Consider the following 21,102-nt stretch of genomic DNA (forward strand, 5'->3'; position numbering starts at 1 on the left):
AATTTAATTGAGCATTTTTTAATATAATAATAAACAAGTATTATTAAAAATTGAAACAAATATCTTTTAATATGAGAATGAACAAGTATAAACTAAATCAATATGTTTAGATATAAAATAAATATTGTGTTAAATTGCAAATGAACATCTTTCAATATCAAATTGAACATGTAATGTAAAGAGAATGAACATGTATCATATTTAAATATACGTATATTAATATGAAAAAGATCACAAATGAATATGAATTCCATCTATAATGATATTTTTTCCATCTAAAACAAACATTTACGATATGATAGATTAAAATTTACTAGCCAAAATTTGTTAAATAACAGTTTTTAGTGACAAAATAAATAATATTAAATGATATTGATGGTTCAATTTCATAAATCAAATTGATAATTTGTCTTTAATTTTAGTTATTATAATTTGGAATTTTTTTGGCAACTATAATTTGAATATTAATCGTCTACAAATGAACATAAAGTCCATCTAAAATGAACATTTACAATAAATTAAATGTACTAGCAAAAATTCACCAAATAACAGCTATAATTAAATTATGTTATAATTATGGAAAACTTTTGTAATAACATAATGCAATTATTATTATAAAAATCACTTTCATTTAAAACTATGAGAGATTACAAACTCTAATTGAATTTCTTATTAGATCTGTGAAGAATTCTAATGATTATCTATTAATATGTGAATGACCATATACTAATCTATAAATGTATAAATGAACATTCAAAACGAAAATGAACATTCATTTAAAAATAAAAATAAAAAAAAACCTCCATGATGAACTAAATTTACATTTCTATAATCCTATGAAATAGATAAAATTGTCCATTATATTAAGACAATTGAACTCTATTTTTAATTTTTTGTGTCTAGTAATTTTATAAGCTAATAACACACACCACAAGTTAAATCAACTTAAAATAGAGTATATCAAACATCATTCTACTATAATCATAAGAAATCATTATTATGATAAATATTATAAGAAATCATGAATTGCTACAACTGAAATATCATATTATTGAAATAAGGCAAATAAAAAGTTATAGTTTGAACTTTTTTTTCGGAAAATAAACAAAATCATCAACTTACAATTTGATTGTTGGTCGTTCTTTTGTAGAAATTTTCTTCGATTTCTCGATTTCGTCTCTTACATATAATGTTTTAATAGAGATCTAAGAGCCCCTTTGATTTATTTTTCAAGAAAAATTTGGAAGATTTTGGTAGTGTAAGAGAGAGAAAGTGGTAAAACTATAAGGAGAGAAATTTTTTGAAATGTTGGTAAAATTATGAGGGAAACTAATTTATAAAAGAAGAAAGAAAATGTGAGAAACTGATTTTTATTATTCAAGTTAGACCTGGCAATCCTGACCCAACCCGAATGACCTAACCCGTGACCCGAACACAACACTGACCCGACCCGACCCATACCCGACCCGAAGTAGAGTTGACCCGATACTCGAATTGACCCGTCCCAAATTAACCCAAAACCCGAATTGCCCCAACCCGAAATTGACCCGATACCCGAAATGATCCGACCCGAAACCCGAAGTGACCCGACCCGATCTTGACCCGAATTGATGGACCCGAACAGACCCAAAACCTGAAGCGACCCGAACTATACCCGAAATGACCTGACCCAAAATTAACAAATACTCAAAATGACCTAACTGCGCAATTACTTTACCCGAATAGACACTTATCGAAAATAACATAAACATTATAGTCTTGTGTGTATAGTATTGTTGGAATGTGCGTGTAATTTAATACTCGTAATTTATGAAGAGTTCCACTTTATTAGGAACACTTGTTATAGTGATCATACATATGAAACTATACAGTCTTGTGTATATAGTACTGTTGGAATTGTCTAATGAATATATTATTAATATTCAATTGTTATACTTTATATTTATTGATAATTATAATATATTATTGGTTAAATTTCTACATCGACATAGATAAAGATTGACCCAACCCGAACTCGACTGGAATTCAACCCGACCCGAACCACCACTGACCCGATACCCGACCCGATCCAAACCACCATTGACCCGAAAATGAACCGAAATCCGAATTGACCCGACCCGACCCGAATATTGATTGACTCAAAATTAACCCGACTTAAACTGCCCGACCTATATCCAACCCAAATGACCCGTTTATCAGGTCTAATTCAAGTTATATAGTAACTCCAATTTGCTTGAACACGAGGTCTATAACATGGCCCACGGGCTTGCACAAGCACAACCCTACGGCCTCGTCCAACTTTCAACCAAAACTTGTCGGAATACACAAAAAAACATGTAGTCCATGCTAGTGCTCTACTTTGCTTATTCGAATAATAAATTTATTGATGATCTATTCATCTTTGTTCTAGAACAAGGGTTGAAGGTCAAAATGTAAACGAATAAACGATTGACTATTTCTTTAATTAAATTTGCCAATTAAATTGATTGACTTGTAACTTTGTTAGTAATACTGTAAGAGTACAATATTGAATAAATTAAAGTCCAAAACAAGACAGTTTAAGCACAAGCTGGAACTGTGAGTCTGTGAGCGCCCACAAAGACGTAATTCCAAAACTATGAGCGCACCTGAGAACAACACTTGCAACTTGCTTCACCAATATGCAACCATGCATCGCATTCTACGTGTTCAACATTCAACGACCACTACATTCATTGAATTACTTTTAACATTTTATTACTAGAAATATTGCTCTTTTTGGAAAGGAAAAATGATAGATTAAGTTAGAGTTTAAGTCAAATACTTCGTATAAAACTTTACATTGAAACATAACCCCCATCTATATAAATTCCTTAAGGATGAATTTTTATTTAGGATCTTGGTAATGAGCATCCTGGGGCATTCGTTAGATAATTACTTTATATACTGTATAATCTAAAATAGTATTAATTTTAAAAGTACATGTCAAAATCATGTGTCAATCTGTATAATAATATTTATTTTACCTTAATATTCCACTTTCAGTTCTCTTATCTAATGTAGGCCCAGAACCTTATTAGCTTTTTGCCATTTTTTTACCCTCCAACATCACTCATTATTAATTTGACTGCAATTCATTGGATTCATTCAACACATTAGTCTGTTAGACCTCTCTAAATATAAAGGTATATTCATTTTTTTAAAAGATTAGATTTATGATCAAAATTTTTTTTTTAAGAAATTTATGATCAAAATTTGGTTAAATTATAAAAAAGAAACCAAATTAGATTACATTATTAAATTAACCCGATCAGACCAAAATTTGGTTAAATATAAAAAAGAGATCAAATCCGATCAGGTAAATTGGACATAACTTTTCTTTTTTTTTTTTTTTTTTTTTTCCAACAAGACATATCTTTGAAATTGTCACTCAAATAAATTGAGTCAATAGACAACATTTTGTCTTGTTTTGTTTCTTTTTTGAAGAAAGTCAATAGTCAACATTTGTTGATTAAAGATATATGATGAAGTATAATTTTACATAAAATCTATTCTTGTATTTGTAAATAATAGAGATCACGAATTAATTGAAGTCACTTAAAATATCTAAACAAAATCAATGACGAAAATACAAAATCATCAATGCGTCAATCCTAGAATAAAACTACGTCGTGGAAACTTCACTACCTCATGGCTGATCAGACGAAGCATCTTCATGAATTGAAATATTCAATATGAAAATAATTTATAAATCATGTTGATTACATTTTCTAAATAAGGTCATTGCCGAAAAAATTTCAATTCAACCTGTCATAATAATGTGAAAGATAAATGTCAAGTCGTAAGATAAAAAGATAGAAACACTTCACCTGAATACATATACTTTAATTATAAAAAGTTTAAACCTTGAAATAAAGTTGAAACAACTTCCTAAAAAACATAGTCTAGTAGACTAACTACCAACAAAAAAGGAAAATTACTTTTTTTTTTTTCTCAATTAAATTTCACAATTAAAAATTAAATCACTTATTAAAATTAGTAAATTACAATTACAAGGCCATAAATCAATCTTCAAGTAGAAGCAGCAGAGAGAACAGTAGCATCATCATCGAAATTCCAAAGCTCCAAAGTAGCATTTCCCTCTAGACAACCACCCAACGACGGCTGAACAGTCGCAGATTGACCATCCAAATATGGAATTTCATAAAATTTCATGTAATTTTCATAAGCCATCAACTCCTCAGACAACTTTTGCACTTCATTTTCCTCCTCTTCCACCACCGCAGTCTCCGCCTTCGGCACTGGCACTACTCCATCCGAATTCGGAGCATTGTAAGCAGATTCTAAACCATACCCAGTTGATTTCTCTATACTTGATTCCAATCCATTTGACGAAAACTGCTGGTTTCCGTTTAAGTAATCGAACGACAAGTAATCAATTGTTTGGCTTTGAGAAACACAGTTGTTGTTGTTGAACTGTTGTTGTTGTTGCTGAGCTTGAAAAGAATGAGGATTGTAGTTGTAATTGTAGTTGTTTACTTGAATATTGTTAGTACAATGTTGTTCATCTTCATTAGGGAAATTGACCTTAGCTTTTTTACCACGGATTTTTCGAGCTTCTTTATCGTAAGCGCGAGCAGCTTCTTCAGGAGTATTGAAAGTACCGAGCCAAACACGAACACCATTCCTTGGGTCACGAATTTCCGCTGCCCATTTCCCCCATGGCCGCTGTCGTATTCCCCTGTATTCTGTCTTCCTCTGTTTTTTCGGCCGCTTTTCTTGTCGTGCATTGCTACCTGTTCAATAAAATTAATTACAACGATCAACACGTGATTTAAATAAATTAATAACACCAATCAACGTGTGTATTTTTTTATGATGTCGAAAAAGGAGAGAAGGATGAGTACCTGAAGAGGAGGAAAGTGACCTTTTAGGAGGAGGATAGGAAACTTGTTTAGTGAAGTTGTCTGATGAAGTTGAGATGAAATCATTAGGCCAGAAATCTGAACCAGAGATAAATCTGCCTTGATTTCGTGGGATTAAATCAGCTAAAATTGCACCTCCACACATTTTAAACAAAAATAAAAAAGATTAATACAAGTAAAAGGTTTATGTTTTGGGAGCTTAGAAATAAATTTTTTTTTTTTGTAAAGAAAGGTTTTTGTATTAGGGTAATGATTTTATTGGTTTTTTTGGATAAAAAAGTTGTGAAGTGAAATGTAAACATGAGGGGAAGAAAGAGGATAAGAAGTGTATTTATAATGGCGGTGAAAAGATTAAATAATAAGTGAGTTGGAGACAGCTGAAGAAAGGAGGTTTCGAAGTATGATACTTCACCCTTTTTCCATTTCTTTAGTCATGGTATGACTAGCAACTTTCAATTGGTCTTTTGCGGCCGGCAAGTTTATCTTTTGGTAATACGTATTATATCGAAACGTTTCATGGTACGGAATTTATTAGACATGTACTTTGGAGTTAAATTACATGAACTTTGTTAATTGATTTTGTAGTTCAATTTCATTCATTTTTGGCTCTTATGTTTATCTAAAGTTGATGTTTATTTGTGTTCATTGGATACACAATGAGCATTGTGCGCCTGGATACACAAATCAATAATTGAATTGCATAACAGATCGTTTTGTTGTGGGCCAAACTATCATCAACAATCATGATTACATTGTTAAATTCAATAATAATTAATTGTTAAATTTCTTAATATGTATTATCATATACGAAATAGTTAGTTTGAAACTCAATTTGGATTTTTTTTTTAATGAGCTAGGCGTCTTTCGGCCTTTTACTTGACTTAAGGGGGTGTTTGGTTCATCAAGTTGGAATGGATTGGTATGAAATCTCATACTAAAGAGATATGGAAACTAAAATCCATACTAGTCCAAAATTGTTTGGTTTTATTGTTGAAATGGATTCTATCCTTCATAGAATGGATTGTGAATCTTAGGGGGAGAGGTGGGTATGAGATTCCATGGGTATGGGGGAGAGTTAGAAACCCTTGGGTATGAGACTCCATTACTAAAAAAACTTAATCAAACAAAAAATTAGATGAAACGGATTCTAACTCCATTCCAACCCATTCCAAATGATCCAACCAAACGATCCCTTAGTTTAAAACCACAACCTTGTACTTGTACGACACTTTTTACTTAAAATGTTAGTAATGTATTTATATTTCTTTGAGCTATAAAAATTGATAATTGAAATAAGGAAAAAGTAGAAAATAACACCACAAATTTCACAAAAAATTGATTATAATACCACAAAATCTCAAACTTTTATTTTAACACCACAAAAAAAATCAAAAAAATTTTGATTTCACCACTATCTAACGGATTCTTGGATGGAATCCGTTAGTGGGGCTCACTGTGGACACGTGTCACTCAACGATTTTTTTTTTTTTAAGAAAAAGATAAATAATAAAAAAACCCTAAATCCTAACCCAACCCAACCCCACCACCGGAACCACCTGCCAAAGCCGCCGACAGCCCAAAGCCAACCGTCGGAACCCTCTAACCTTTTGCTGGAACCCCCTGACCCCACCAAAACCGCCGACTCCACCTAATCCCCCTTTCCTCCTCCCCAAAAACCACCCTAGCCACCGCAACCATCTCACGCAATGCCCCCACCGTACCGACTCCAGCACCCAGACAACGACCCACAGACTCCCGCCTGCCCGACGACCCCCGCCCTGATCCCCACCCTAGTCTGGGAACCTATCCCTTGCTAGCGGCGACTGGGGTGTGTTTTAAGGATGGGTTAGGTGGGTTTTTCGGTGGCTGGGGTGTTTAAAGGTCGGCTCAGGTGGGTTTTGCGGGGGCTCGGGCTGCCAACGGTGGGGCTGGGTTAGGGTTTAGGGGTTGTCGGCGGCAGTTGCATGGTTTCCAGTGGTGGGGCTAGGTTAGGGTTTAGGTTGTTTTTTTTTAAAATTTTTTTTAACCAATCAATGAATGACACGTGTACTTGGTGGGTTCTACTAACGGATTCTATCCAAAAATCCGTTAGATGGTGTTGAAATTCAGTTTTTGGGGTTTTTTTTTGTGGTATTACAATAAAAGTTGAAATTTTGTAGTGTTATAATCCAATTTTTAGTGAAATTTATGGTGTTATTTTTTAATTTTTCCTTCAAATAATAATGAACACTAAATAATTGAAAACATGAATTCAAGCCCGGCCCAATAATGGCTTACTTGGTGATGAGGGCCAACCTACTAGGTCGCAGGCATGCTAGCTACATACGTACGGAGTAGAAGAATTTATTTGTAGAGAAAGCTCATGAATCACAGCACCTTGTAAAAAGAAAAAAATCTAGAAAGGCCGAGTACAATCAGTACATATCCGGATTGGAAGTAGTTGTAGTGTTAACTTATTAGCTTGTACACTTGTAAACCCTAGAATAGGCAAAGTAGTTTGTTTGATTTCCATTATATAAAGTTTAGAAAGATTAGGGAAAGTTCATTCAGCCTATAAATCTGCATATTTAACATTGGTTCATGGGTAATTAAGCATTATTCCTACATCCAAAAATCTTCATGGGTGTATTTGATGAATATCAACCATAAAACAAAAACCAAAACCAAAGATTGAGAAAACTAAAACAAAATAACATAAACTCCAATCAAAATAATAACATCATATTAGTTATAACTAATTAGTTTTCAGGAGTTAATATGTAATTCATATTAAGTTTTTTTTTACAAAAAACACTATATTATAAATGGGATCACTTAGATTAATGGTTACAAAAGTTATTAGTTACAAAATTTAATTAGTGACTAGTTTTAAAATGTCGATCGTAAAACCATGATCACAATCCTATTTATCACCATTTGGTTATTTGCAACTATCTTATAAATTTTACACCTCATATTTAAAAATAAAATTAAAAAGTGGCTGTAAAAACTATGAGTGAATTTGAGAAATTTTTAAAGCAATGGGTTTTTAGATAAAGAAACCAATTATATGTAATAAATATGGTTTCTTAGAATATTAAATTCAAAATCACTTGTTAAATAAAAAGATATGTTGTCTTGATAAAATTAAATTAGATAAATCTAAACCTGGTATAAGATACCCTAACTTGTGAAAAATGTTTTCTTTAATAAGCTAAAGAAATTGTCTTTATTCTTAGTCAATGTAATTTTTTCTAGTTTTAATTCTATTATCAATTTTGATTTTTTATCTTTAAATTGACATATTGCAAATGTTAGGCTAATCTTTTTCTTTGTTTATATTTTGTGCAAAATTGATCTTATTTAGTTATACAATAGAAAAAACATATTTTATACTAATTCTTGTTTCAGAATGATTTATTGGAAGAATTAATATTATTACTAGCAACTTTAACCGAAAAGGTACATTTAGTGATTCAATGGTGATAGTATAGACAAAAAAAGAAGCTGTCAAATTTGGCTCGTTTAATAATAATTTTATACCCATACTTCTAAAAAATTACATTTAATATTGATTTTATTTAATTACATATTATTATGATTTAAAATACTAAAACCTGCAGGAGGGCGAATCCTCTAACGCTTAAATTAGATATCAAACAATGTATAATTTGAGTGTATTTAGGGAAGAGAGTAGATTTATTCCTTTTAGATAATAAGAGTGACCTCCCTTTACCTTGAGTATACCTATATCCGTGGTATATATAGTGGAATATGAGTGGACAATAATGAGCCCTAGTAGTGTATTTGGCTTATTTGGGCCTTGTGAGCCCTTTGGTGCTCCTTACACTTGTACGAGTAGGATTAACTAGGATATAATTAACCATTTTAATACTCAAACAATAAGTATAGTGGTAAGTCAAACAACTACGGAGTACATGAACATTTCCAAATGCAATTAATTTAATTTGACTAAAGTAAGGAAACAACAATATATATATTTTTTTTAAAAAAAGGGAAAAAAATATTTTATTGCTTATTTTGTTAAACTCAAGGATAATTGGAGAAAACAAGCAGGCAATTTCACATAACTAGACAACAAATTCTGCAATTTATTCAAGTCACCATAATAAACTGCAACAGACCGACTTCTTTGCTTACAATCAGCAATATCATGCTTAAGTTCAAAAATACGGGGACCGTTACCAAGAGAATAATGATCACGTAAATCATCCCACAATGCTTTAGCATCATCAGGAATAATAATAGTTGAACGAATACTAGCATCAAGAGTATTACAAATCCAAGCAACAACAGTAGAATTAACAATACCCCACTGCGATAATCCGCGTGCTTTGAGTCGGGCTTGACAATAGCCCATCAACAAAACCGAGCTTGCTCTTGGAACGAAGATTGTTGCGAATCGATCTCGACCACTCTTCATAGTAGTCGACGGTAAGCAACATGGGACAAATCACCAATTGAGAACCTTCACTCGGATGAAGATAATAATCGGTGAAAGGCTCGTACTTAGGAGGAGGTGGAGGAGGAGGAGAATCGCCTTCACCCATCACACCAAATTACGAGCAACACAACACTCGCACAACAACAGCAACACACGCACAAACCAACTTGACGCACCACACACGATACGCACTCACCACACCTAGCGCACCACACAGCACGCAACAACATCACCAATTACCATGCAACACATACACCAACGCACCACACAACACGCACACACCAACCTAGCGCCACACAGCACTACACACACACACCCAGCACGCACTAGTGACGCACCACACACGCACATCACGCACAAGAGGCGCACCACACACACTCATACCTGGCGCACCACACTTGGCAGCACACCACAACCACTAACATCACACAATTTCTACGCAGCACCACAAACAAGATGCCACCACACAACAACACGCAATCCAATACCAAAATAAAATAGGGTTTGATAAACCCTAAATAAACCAATCAATTTTGGAAATATCGAAAATAAAACAAAAAAATTGAAGCCCTAATTCCACTCAAGAAATGCGGAAAAAAAAAATTGAATATGATGGACGAACCAAGATAAAAAAAAAATCTCTAGAAATTAGAAAGGCTGTTATACCATGTTAAAGTCAAGGATAATTGGAGAAAACGGCTTAAGCTTTGCATTAATAATTACCACAATATATATACACAATACAAAAGATCTAACTTGCCTAAAAATCCTAACAAGATAAACTTGACATAAATACAATATTCACAAATATAAAACCAACCGACTTCTAATACTCCCCGTCAAGTTGGAGCATGTAGATCACGAATGCCCAACTTTCATAACAAAAACCCAAATTGTTGTCGTCCAAGGGCCTTCGTAAGAATATTTGCCAACTGATGATTCGTCAAAACATATGAAGTAGAAATATTACATTTAAACAACTCATCACGGACAAAATGACAATCTACTTCAATATGCTTCGTACGATCATGAAACACCGGATTCTTAGCTATATGCAAGGCTGACTAACTATCACAAAACAACTGCATAAACTTCGATTGTCCAACACCAAGAGCAAACAACAATTGCTTCAACCATTTCAACTCACAAGTAGCAACTGCCATATAATGGTATTCGGGTTTAGCCGAGGATCGAGATACGGTAGGTTCTTTCTTAGTCTTCCAAGAAATAGGTGAACGACCTAGAAACACAAGATAACCTGTTAAGGAACGCCGAGTCAAAGGACACGCCGCCCAGTCACTATCACAAAACGCCATCAAACGTAAATCCTTCATAGGTCGTAACAAGATGCCTTGTCCCGAACTACCCTTAAGGTAGCGCAAGACACGAATAGCTGCATCCTAATGAGAAACCTGCAGTTAACTCAAAAACTAAGCCAAAACATGCACCGAATAACTCAGCTCTGGTTGAGTGACTAAAAAATATACCAATAGTCCAACCAACCGACAATACTGTTCAGGATGAGCAAATGGCTCACTAGAAGCATGTGCTAGACGATGATCCTGCTCAATCGGAGTGTCATTGTTTTTGCAACCCAACATACCTGCCTCAGTCAAGATATCCAAAGCGTACTTTCGTTGAGAAAGAAAGATACCCTCTGGACTACGAGCAACCTCAATGCCTAAGAATAACTTAAGCACACCCAAATCCTTCATATAGAAGCATTTGCATAAATAAGTTTTAAATCGAACTATGGCATCATGTGAGGACCCTGCAATGATCAAATCATCCACATAGACAAGGACGTGCAAAGACACACTACCCTGTACATGGCTAAATAGAGAGTAATCGACATATGAGTTTTTAAACCAAAAACCTCGCAGAGCACAAGACAACTTCAAAAACCACTGTCTCGGGGCTTGTTTCAAGCCATATAAAGACTTACGCAACCTGCAAACTTTGCCAGGTGTCGAAGTTTTGTACCCTGGAGGAAACTTCATATATACTTCTTCATCCAAATCACCATGAAGAAATGCATTATGAACATCCATCTGATGTAATTCCCAATTCAAAGACACAGCTACAGCAAGAAAAAGACGTATTGTACCCATCTTTGCAACAGGAGCAAACGTCTCATTATAATCAACACCGGCAACTTGTCGATGCCATGAACAACCAAACGAGCCTTGAGACGTTCCACCTTTGAATTGTCAGTGTACTTGATTTTATACACCCAACCACTGCCAATTGCCTTCTTGCTAGGAGGAAGATCCTCAATGGTTCATGTGCCATTACTCTCTAAAGCGTCAATCACATCTTGCATCACCTTACGCCAACCGACATCTTTAACCGCCTCTTTGAATGATAACAATTCCTTTCCCTTAGTGATCGTCGCCAAAAAACACCTGTGTCTCATAGAGAAACGATTATATTCAACATGACAAGCTATAGGGAAAGGTTTACCTGAAGAACAAGATTGAGGAGGGACGACAGTTGATGTAGCGGGGTCTATATTATCAATAATAGCAGTAATCGTAACATAGTGAGGATGCCACGAAGGAGGACGTTTTTCACGATGACCCCGACCTAAAGTATCCGACGAACTCCCCCTCAAATTCAACGGCGAGATAACAATATTTTCATCGACTATATCATGCTCAACAACTGTACCCGAGCTGTGACTTGCATCATTTGCCGAACCAAGACCACGTGAGGGCTGATGCGGAGCTGCGGGCTGGTCAAGGTCAGCACCAGCACCCGTGTGTCGCTGCAGCACGGGGCTGTGCTATGGCTGACTGAGAGCAGAGTCCTCTGCGCTGCTGTGATGCTGCGGGTGGTCTACTGCATTGCTGTTCTGGCCTACAGGCTGGGCAGCAACATGTGGCTGGCTGCTCGCCAGATCCTGCGGGCGCGGGGTCTCCCTACGGGCAGGCAGAAGCTGGGAGGGTGTGCGAGGGGGCGCGGGACAGGAGCGTAGGTCTAGCTGCGGCTAGACTTCGTGGCTGTCTCGAACAGTCGTAGCTCCCCTTGTCGGAACACCATGAAACAAACTAACCTCTTCATCGTCCTCCCAAACCAGGGGGCTTGCAAAATACTTTTCCCACAAAATTCTCCGCTCATCTGGAAGAGACTCGAGATATGGGAATTTATCCTCGAAAAATTGAACATCCCGACTCACAAAAAATTCATTTGTATCCAAATCATAGAGTCGCAACCCTTTTTACCATGCGGATACCAAACAAAAATACACTTTCGGGAACGAGAATCAAACTTATCTTTAATCCGAGGATGATTAGTAGCATAAGCAAGGCAACCAAATAACCGCAGACCATCAAACAACGGAACTTGACCAAACAAACACTCATGAGGTGTCTTACCATTAAGTACAGGAGTCGGAGTCCTGTTAATCAGATGCACAGCTGTCATAACACACTCACCCCAAAAATACTTAGGTAACTTTGCCTGAAACCGAAGAGCACGAGCCACATTTAAAATGTGACGATGTTTACGTTCAACTCTACCAATCTGCTGAGCCGTGTCAATACACGACGTCTGATGCAAAATGCCCTTCTTAACAAAGAACGACCCCAAGCTAAGAAACTCTTGACCATTATCACTACGAACCACCTTCACTTTCCGGCCAAACTAAGTCTTAGCCATAGCACAAAACTCACGAATCAACTGTACCACCCTAGAAATTCCTTTCCTTTAAAATACCTGTTTTGTTCTTTTAAAATACGAAATAGGAAATTCTTAGACATTACCACCACCGTGAAAATAGCTAAGGCAATTATCAAAACACACAGCGGAAGACTATCTTTAAAAACCATTCAAACAAGTCAACTTAAAAGGTCAAATCAATGAAGATAAAGTCAACATAAGTAAAAAAAAGTTAACCTACAACTTGGAACCATTGTAGGCCCTTAATAAAAACAGAGAAAATATATGTGAAAACCTTTGCGTTAGTCTCATAAGCAAAATATATAATAATTAAAGCAACGAAACCACATTATATTCTTATGAAAACTAAATATGATTCGCTCTTCACTCATGCCCATCATGAATATGCAGCATCACTTGAAAAGCTCCTCTTTACTTTGTCCCCACTACTCAAGGCCAAACAAACATACAACACACAATCAGCAATGCTGAGTACATAAGCGTAAACTGTACACACTAATATGCTTTAATCCTATCAACACACAACTTACCTTGTTGCACCTGTTTTCCAGCATACAACACAACCAACCAATAAATAGACCACTAAATTTCTTATTTAATTTGATTACGCATCGAACAGGTTTCCCACCAAAATCCCTCCCCCAAACAAATTGAGGTAAACTACGCCGAGAGCTAACCGAGCAGACAAATGCTACATGAAGTGATTGGACGTCCTGCGCATAAAATAAATAAAAAGGAAAATACAGCGTCCTATACTCCCAGTAGAAGTCATGGATAAATATAAAACCCCATAACTCTCCCCATATGTTCATACTCGAGGTATATACGTTCCAAGAGTTTTGGTGCGTAATCTCTTTCACTTTACATTGTTTACATATTTTAAAACTTGGTGAAGACTCTTAAACCATAACACTATTAATCATAATAAATCATTCAAGGAATCAAACATACCAAATTAATTCTTGAATAATTAGTGACCACATAATTTAATGTTGAATCCTTTTTTTAAACTAACTCGGTGTTAAATAACACCTTAAGTGCATAAGGCACCGCAAATCCTATCCCTCGGTGTTTAGGACACCTTAAGTGCACATATGCACCGCAATATAATTTATACCTGTGTACTAAGACACTTAATAGCTCAATTCTCATGCTTAAAGCATCAATAAAAATTATATGAACTACAATAAAATTCCCTTTTTATATTTCAAACAAAATTAAACATTTAGTTTAATTAAACATACTCTCAATCATGCCAATAATAAAAGTGTAGTTCATATTCAACATGCCAATATAATTAATTCCAACCATTATTCCATCATAAATAATTAATCCATCATAAATCAATCACCAACATCAATCCAATCACCAATTCCAATTCATACCTAACATGATACTACCATGGAATTAATTATACAAAGCCTAGCATGTTTCTATACACTTAAATAATTGCCGAGTACGCGAATGTACCTTGAATATGATCTCAAAATCGCTGCGACTAAACAAAATGACTCGCTTGGAAATCTCCTACAACCCAAAATTACAAAGAGACATTAATACCTATTAGTATAAATTTTCAGCAATATATACACTATTTAAATCACTCATAAACCCTCTAAAACAAGCTGAAAATTAATTTAAAACCCTTACTTTTATTCTCAATTAATGGGTAATTAAAAATCCCTTCAAGAAACATAATTATAGCCTTTATATAAAAATTACAGCTTTATAAAAACATGTAAAATTGCTGTAATTATGTTTAAAAACATCTAATTTATTAGTTTCAATCAGCCACAATCAATTTCCATCAATATACATCAATTTAGAAACCTAGGGTTTTCAATTTGGGGCTTTTTAATTCAAACACCAAATCTGAAAATTATATACATAATAAATATAATCTAACATCATAAAAATCATCACACAACCCAAAAATAATAATTGAATCAAAGCTAGAATTATTTTAAGAAAGTAAAGAAGAATTTTTTTGTAAACAAAACACAAGCACACAAGAGGAGAAGGGAAGGTGGCTGGTGCCACCTCCCACGATTGCTGCTGTTGCCGGCCCTGTGCTAGCGGCGGCGGCTGGTTGTGGTGGTGGTGGCAGCCGGCCACTGTGGTGTGTGTGGTGGTGTGAAAAATTAAAAAGGAGAGGGGGAAAATTAAAGGAGAGAGAGAATAAGAGGAGAAAGAGAGTTTACCTTTGGGTATTCTCCACCTTGGGCAAGATCTAACTTGCTCATAAGATGGGTATTTATACCCTCTCTTTATAACCCTCCTAAGCTTAAATTCCCTTTCTACCCTTAATGATCTCTTCTCCTATTCAAACTAGTCCTTTGACTTTCCTTAAATACCATTGACTTTAATTTAAATTTCCTTTTATAAAATAATATGCCCCAAATTTTCTAAACAATAAAATAAAATATTTTCAAAACAATTAATTAAATAAAAATAGACCTTTAATCAAAATAATTCTTCTTAAATTAATAAAATACCATAAATAATTCATTTCAAATTATTTAAATACTTCATAAAATAATGATTTAAATTAAAATACGTATAAAAATACGGGGTATTACATTCTACCCCCCTTAAAAGAAGTTTCGTCCCGAAACTTGGGTAACGAAAATCAAACTTTTTCCTCACTTTGTATAATATTGTTGTACTCTTTTGACATACTTTTACCTTTAATGTCTCCTTGAAATAAAAAATTACTCGAAATAACCATTAAAAATGTGCAGAAAGCACAAAAATAATTGAAAATATAGGAAAAACGCGAAATTGCCGCATTCTACCCCCCTTAAAGATTACGAGTTACGTCCCCGTAACTCCACATACCTTAAACAACTCGAGGTATTTCTTTTTCATCTCATCCTCAGCTTCCCAAGTTGCTTTCTCATATTCTTGGTTAGACCATAGCACCTTAACTATCTTAACTTCCTTGTTGCGTGTACTACGCACTTTACTGTCAAGGATCTTAACAGGTTTTTCTTCATAAGTTAAGCTTTGATCTAACTCAATTGTATCGGGTTGTAGCACATGTGACTTGTCAGGTATATACTTTATTAACTAAGATACATGAAATACATCATGCACTTTACTTAGCTCCGTAGGTAAGGCCAATCTATAAGCTACTTTGCCTACTCTCTATAATACTTCGTATGGGCCAATATACTTTGGGCTAAGCTTTCCTTTCTTCCAAATTCTCATGACACCTTTCATTGGTGACACGTTTAATAAAACTTTGTCACCAACCTCAAACTCTTCCTCTCTACGCTTCAAATCTGCGTAGCTTTTTTGGCGATCTTGTGCCGCTTGAATCTTAGCTTGAAGCTCTTTTACTTGCTTTACTGTATCCTCAATCATTTGAGGCCCTAAGATTATTGTTTCACTTATGTCGTTCCAACAAATAGGACTGCTACACTTTCTTCCATATAATGCCTCAAATGGAGCCATGCCAATGCTTGCATGATAACTATTGTTACAAGAAAATTCAATTAAGTCTAAGCTATCTTCACATCCCCCTTGGAAGTCAATGACACAAGCCATTAACATATCTTCCAAGGTTTGAATAGTTCTCTCAGTTTTTCCATCTATGGCAGGGTGAAATGCTGTACTCATCTTTAGTGTTGTGCCAAAGTTTTCTTGAACACTCTTCCATAACTTCGATAGAAACCTAGAATCTCTATCAGACACAATATCCTTTGGAACTCCATGTAACCTTACAACACTTTTGATGTAAGCTTTTGCAAGTTGTTCCATCCTCCAAGTCTCCTTCATCGGTATGAACACCGCATATTTAGTCAGTCTATCCACCACTACCCAAATGGTATCATTCCCATTCTTTGACTTTGGGAGGCAAGTCACAAAGTCCATTGAAATACCATCCCATTTCCATCCAGGAATTTCCAATGATTGCACGGTTCCTTGCGGTCTCTTGTGCTCTATTTTCACTTTTTGGCAAGTTAGACTCTTTGCTACAAATTCCGCAACTTCATTCTTCATTCTAGGCCACCAATACATCTTTTTCAAGTCTTTGTATAGCTTGTCCCCTCCTGGGTGTACTGAGTATGGTGTATCGTGACCTTCTTCCTTCAATTTTCTCTTTACTTCTTCACACTTTTGTGGTACACACCATCGACCTTTTTATCTTAAACTTCCATATTCATGAATTTTGAAATATGTAGCTTTCCCTTGCCTTATTTTCTCACGAATCCTATCCAACTTAACATCTCCTGCTTGGTTCTCCCTTATCTCATCATATATTGTTGGTTGAATACTCAGATTTGCAAGTGTACTTGCTGGTACTCCCCATCTACCACTTCTAAATTCATTTTCCTCATTTCCCTACACAACTCATCAGCCACTATCAAAGTGTTCAGTCCATAACTAGTCTTACGACTTAAAGCGTCTGCAACTACATTTGCTTCCCCTTCATGGTATTGTATGTCCAAGTCGTAGTCCGTTGTAAATTCTAACTATCTCCTTTGGCAATAGTTTAGATCTCTTTGGATAAAAATGTACTTTAAACTTTTATGGTCTGTGTAAATCCTACATTTTACCCCATACAAGTAATGTCTCCAAATCTTTAGTGCAAAAATGATTGCAGCTAATTCTAAGTCATGAGTAAGGTAGTTTTCTTCATGAGGTTTTAATTGTCTTGATGCATATGCAATCACCTTCCCATTTTGCATAAGCACACATCCCAGACCATTCTTGGATGCGTTACTATATACATCATAGATTCCACTATCATCTGACAGTGTCAGCACTAATGCTGTAACTAACTTTTGTTTCAAGAGTTGGAAGTCTTCCTCACACTTCTCATCCCACTCAAATTTCTTGTCCTTCTTCATTAGAGAGGTCATAGGCTTAGCGATCTTAGAAAAGTCCTTCACAAAACGCCTATAATACCCTGCTAAACCTAAGAAACTCCTAACATCAGACAACGTCTTTGGCGTAGGCCATCCTTTCACTACCTCAATCTTTGTTGGATTTTCTTCTACCCCATCCTTGGACACAAAATGACCTAGAAATGTTACTTTCTCCAACCAGAACTCACACTTGGAAAACTTCGCATAAAGCTTGTTCTCCCTTAATGTTTGTAGAATTGCCCTCAAATGTTCCACATGTTCTTCCTTATTCTTTGAATACACCAGAATATCATCTATGAACACCACAACAAACTTGTCCATAAATGGATGGAACACCCTATTCATCAAATCCATGAAGATTGCTGGAGCATTTGTTAACCCAAATGGCATTAATGTGAACTCATAATGCCCGTACCTTGTTCTAAATGCAGTTTTAGGATATCTTCGTCTGCGATCCTCAACTGATGGTATCCAGATCTTAAATCAATCTTAGAAAACATAGATGCGCCCCTTAACTTGTCAAATAGGTCATCAATTCTTGGTAATGGGTACTTGTTCTTATGGTGACCTTATTTAACTCCCTATAATCAATACATAACCTCATACTTCCATCTTTCTTCTTGACAAACAACACTGGTGCTCCCCAAGGCGATGCACTTGGTTGTATCCCTTTTCCAGTAAATCCTGTAATTGCTCCTTCAATTCACTCATCTCTGCAAGTTCCATTCGATATGGTGCCTTGGAAATTGGTGTTGTTCCTAGGACTAACTCGATTGTGAAATCAATTGCCCTCTTAGGTGGCATTCCTGGAATTTCATGGGAATACATCCAGAAATTCATTCACCACTTCTATGTCCTCAAGCTTGGCTGCCTCTTCATGTTCTAAGTTCCTCACACTACAAAAATATACTGGATGCCTCTTCTTAATATACTTTGCCAACTTCAACACAGATATGATCCTTGGGCACTTTGTTTCACCATGTTTCCAATATGTTACCAACTCATTCCCAGTCGTACTCATCTTTACTTTCTGCGATCGACAATTAATCTTTGCACTGTACTTACTCAAGCAATCCATTCCCAAAATGACATCGAAGTCACTTAACCCAAACTCGATGAGGTCAGACAGAAACACTTTTCCCTCGATTTCTAATGGTACATCCGTAAAAGTTTTGGTACACTATACTACCCCTCCCATAGGAATAACTATAGGTAAATCTATAACACCTACAGTTTTCAAACAGTGTGATAGTTTTGAAACAACGGCCTTTGAAATAAAAGAAAAGGTTGCACCATAATCAAACAAACCTTTAACAGGAATAGAGTTAATAGAAAAGGTACCAGTAATAACATCCTTCGTGGAATCAGCCTCATTCCTACTCATCACGTTGAGTTTTCCTGGAGCTCTATTCTTCACCTGATTATTCCCATTATTGTTGTTTTTCGCTCTATTCTATTGTGCCCCCTTATTCCCTGAATAGTTGTTTCCCTGAAAGTTCTTCTGAACCCTTCCTTGATTATTTCCCTGCTTGTTTCGATTAGGATCTTTGGAGAAACACTCATACTCCCTGTGCCCTAACTTGTTACATGCGCGACAAGTAACCAAATTTCCCTCATTACCAGGGTGGTTGTTCCTACACCTCTTGCAGTAGAAATGCCTTGGTCCTTTGTTATTTTCTTGGTTAGAGTTCCTAAATCCACCATTAAAGTTTCTCCCACCTTGGCGAGGTTACCCTGGAAATTGTTGTTATTGTGGAAGTTGTTGTTGTTGTTATGGTGGTACTTCTGCATCTTAAAATTGTTCTGGTTACCTTGCGGGTTTCCAGAGTTTTGCCCCACCTCCTTTATCTTTTCCTTCCCTTCTACCTCAGCCAACTCTTTCTTTTTCTTCAACTCCAACGCATAAAGGTGTGCAGCCCTCCCATGCACTTCATCCAAGGTTTCGAATACTTGTCCACACAGCTTTAGTTGCAAATCAGTAGTCAATCCACTCTCAAACTTCCTAGCCTTTGACTTTTCTGTAGCAATAGACTGCTTGGCAAATCATGACAGTTCAATAATCTTGGTGTAGTACTCAGTCATTCACTGACATTTCTCCCATTGCTAAGTTGGCAAATTCCTCAGCCTTTTGTTTCTGTAAGAAACTAGGATAAAACTTGTCCCTAACCTTCTCCTGAAACATAGTCCTGTTAAACCCAAGTAGCGCCTTAATTGTAGCCTCATTTTGTTGCCACCAAATGTCAGCTTCACCCCTGAGGTAATAGGTAGCACAGCCTACTTTCGAATTCTCTGGGCAACCAACTGCCCCAAACAGTTTCTCAAATCCCTCAACCAGTTTTCCAACACTGTTAGATCAAGCTCTTAGGTTGGTGGCTTGCTTTGTGCCACCTTCTTGAAAATCTCTCCCTGAGCATCTCCATTGTTGTTCGAATTTCTTGCCAACTGTTGGGCGACCATTGCCAACTGCCTCACAACCTCACTCAGTTCTCCTTCATTATTGTTGTTACCACTTCCTCCTGACATCTTTCTTCGCCTGAATTAAAATAAGGGGTCTTTATTAATTATGGTCATGGTTAACTCTCAAGTTAGACACCCCTCTAACCAACTTATACCTTTTATACACACACATTTAATTTTAAGCTAACAAATTGAGATTGCAAAATGACAATTCCCCAAATTTGCAGCTTGATCAACCAAATATTGATTGCTAACCAACCATACATTTAATAAAGTATTATAATAATAAATAAAAATAATTCAATGAATTCCCAGAGTTTAGAAATGGATTATTGGAATTTTTTTAGTAAGAAATGGCTTATTGGAGTAGTGATACGAAATGAATGATTTGAGAACGAAATGAATTATTTGACAAGAAAATGCATAGAATTTTATTGCTGAGTAAGAAAATGAATGGAAAACTAAAATGAAATGAGTTCGAATAACCTACGCAGCATAATAGGTTTATTGACTCTTGAGGACCTACCACTTATTAATATACTGACAAAAGAACTACTTAAAACTGCGGAAATGAAACTAAGAATCCCTAGAGAGAGATGAAACTACAAAAATCTAGTCATTTCGAACATTGTCCTTCTTGTCCTTCGATTGTTTGTAGCTTCCAGGATCGAATTCAGGGTCATCTTCCTCCTCCATTGGTTCAGGTGTCTCTGGATTTTGTTCTACTTGGATGAACTCTTCA

General features: G+C 35.7%; 1 protein-coding gene across 1 annotated transcript; it reads right to left on the reverse strand.

The window, feature by feature from the left end:
• Positions 1-3,826: 3,826 nt before the first annotated feature.
• On the reverse strand, positions 3,827-5,403 carry LOC110689790 (ethylene-responsive transcription factor ERF073-like). Its single transcript, XM_021866596.1, has 2 exons — positions 4,887-5,403; positions 3,827-4,775 (listed from the first exon to the last, which is right to left on the reverse strand). The coding sequence occupies exons 1-2, from the start codon at positions 5,047-5,049 to the stop codon at positions 4,051-4,053; spliced, it is 888 nt and encodes a 295-aa protein (XP_021722288.1). The 5' UTR covers positions 5,050-5,403; the 3' UTR covers positions 3,827-4,050.
• Positions 5,404-21,102: the final 15,699 nt, after the last annotated feature.

This window comes from Chenopodium quinoa, unplaced genomic scaffold (genome assembly GCF_001683475.1).
Source record: "Chenopodium quinoa cultivar QQ74 unplaced genomic scaffold, ASM168347v1, whole genome shotgun sequence".
Taxonomy (NCBI): domain Eukaryota; kingdom Viridiplantae; phylum Streptophyta; class Magnoliopsida; order Caryophyllales; family Amaranthaceae; genus Chenopodium; species Chenopodium quinoa.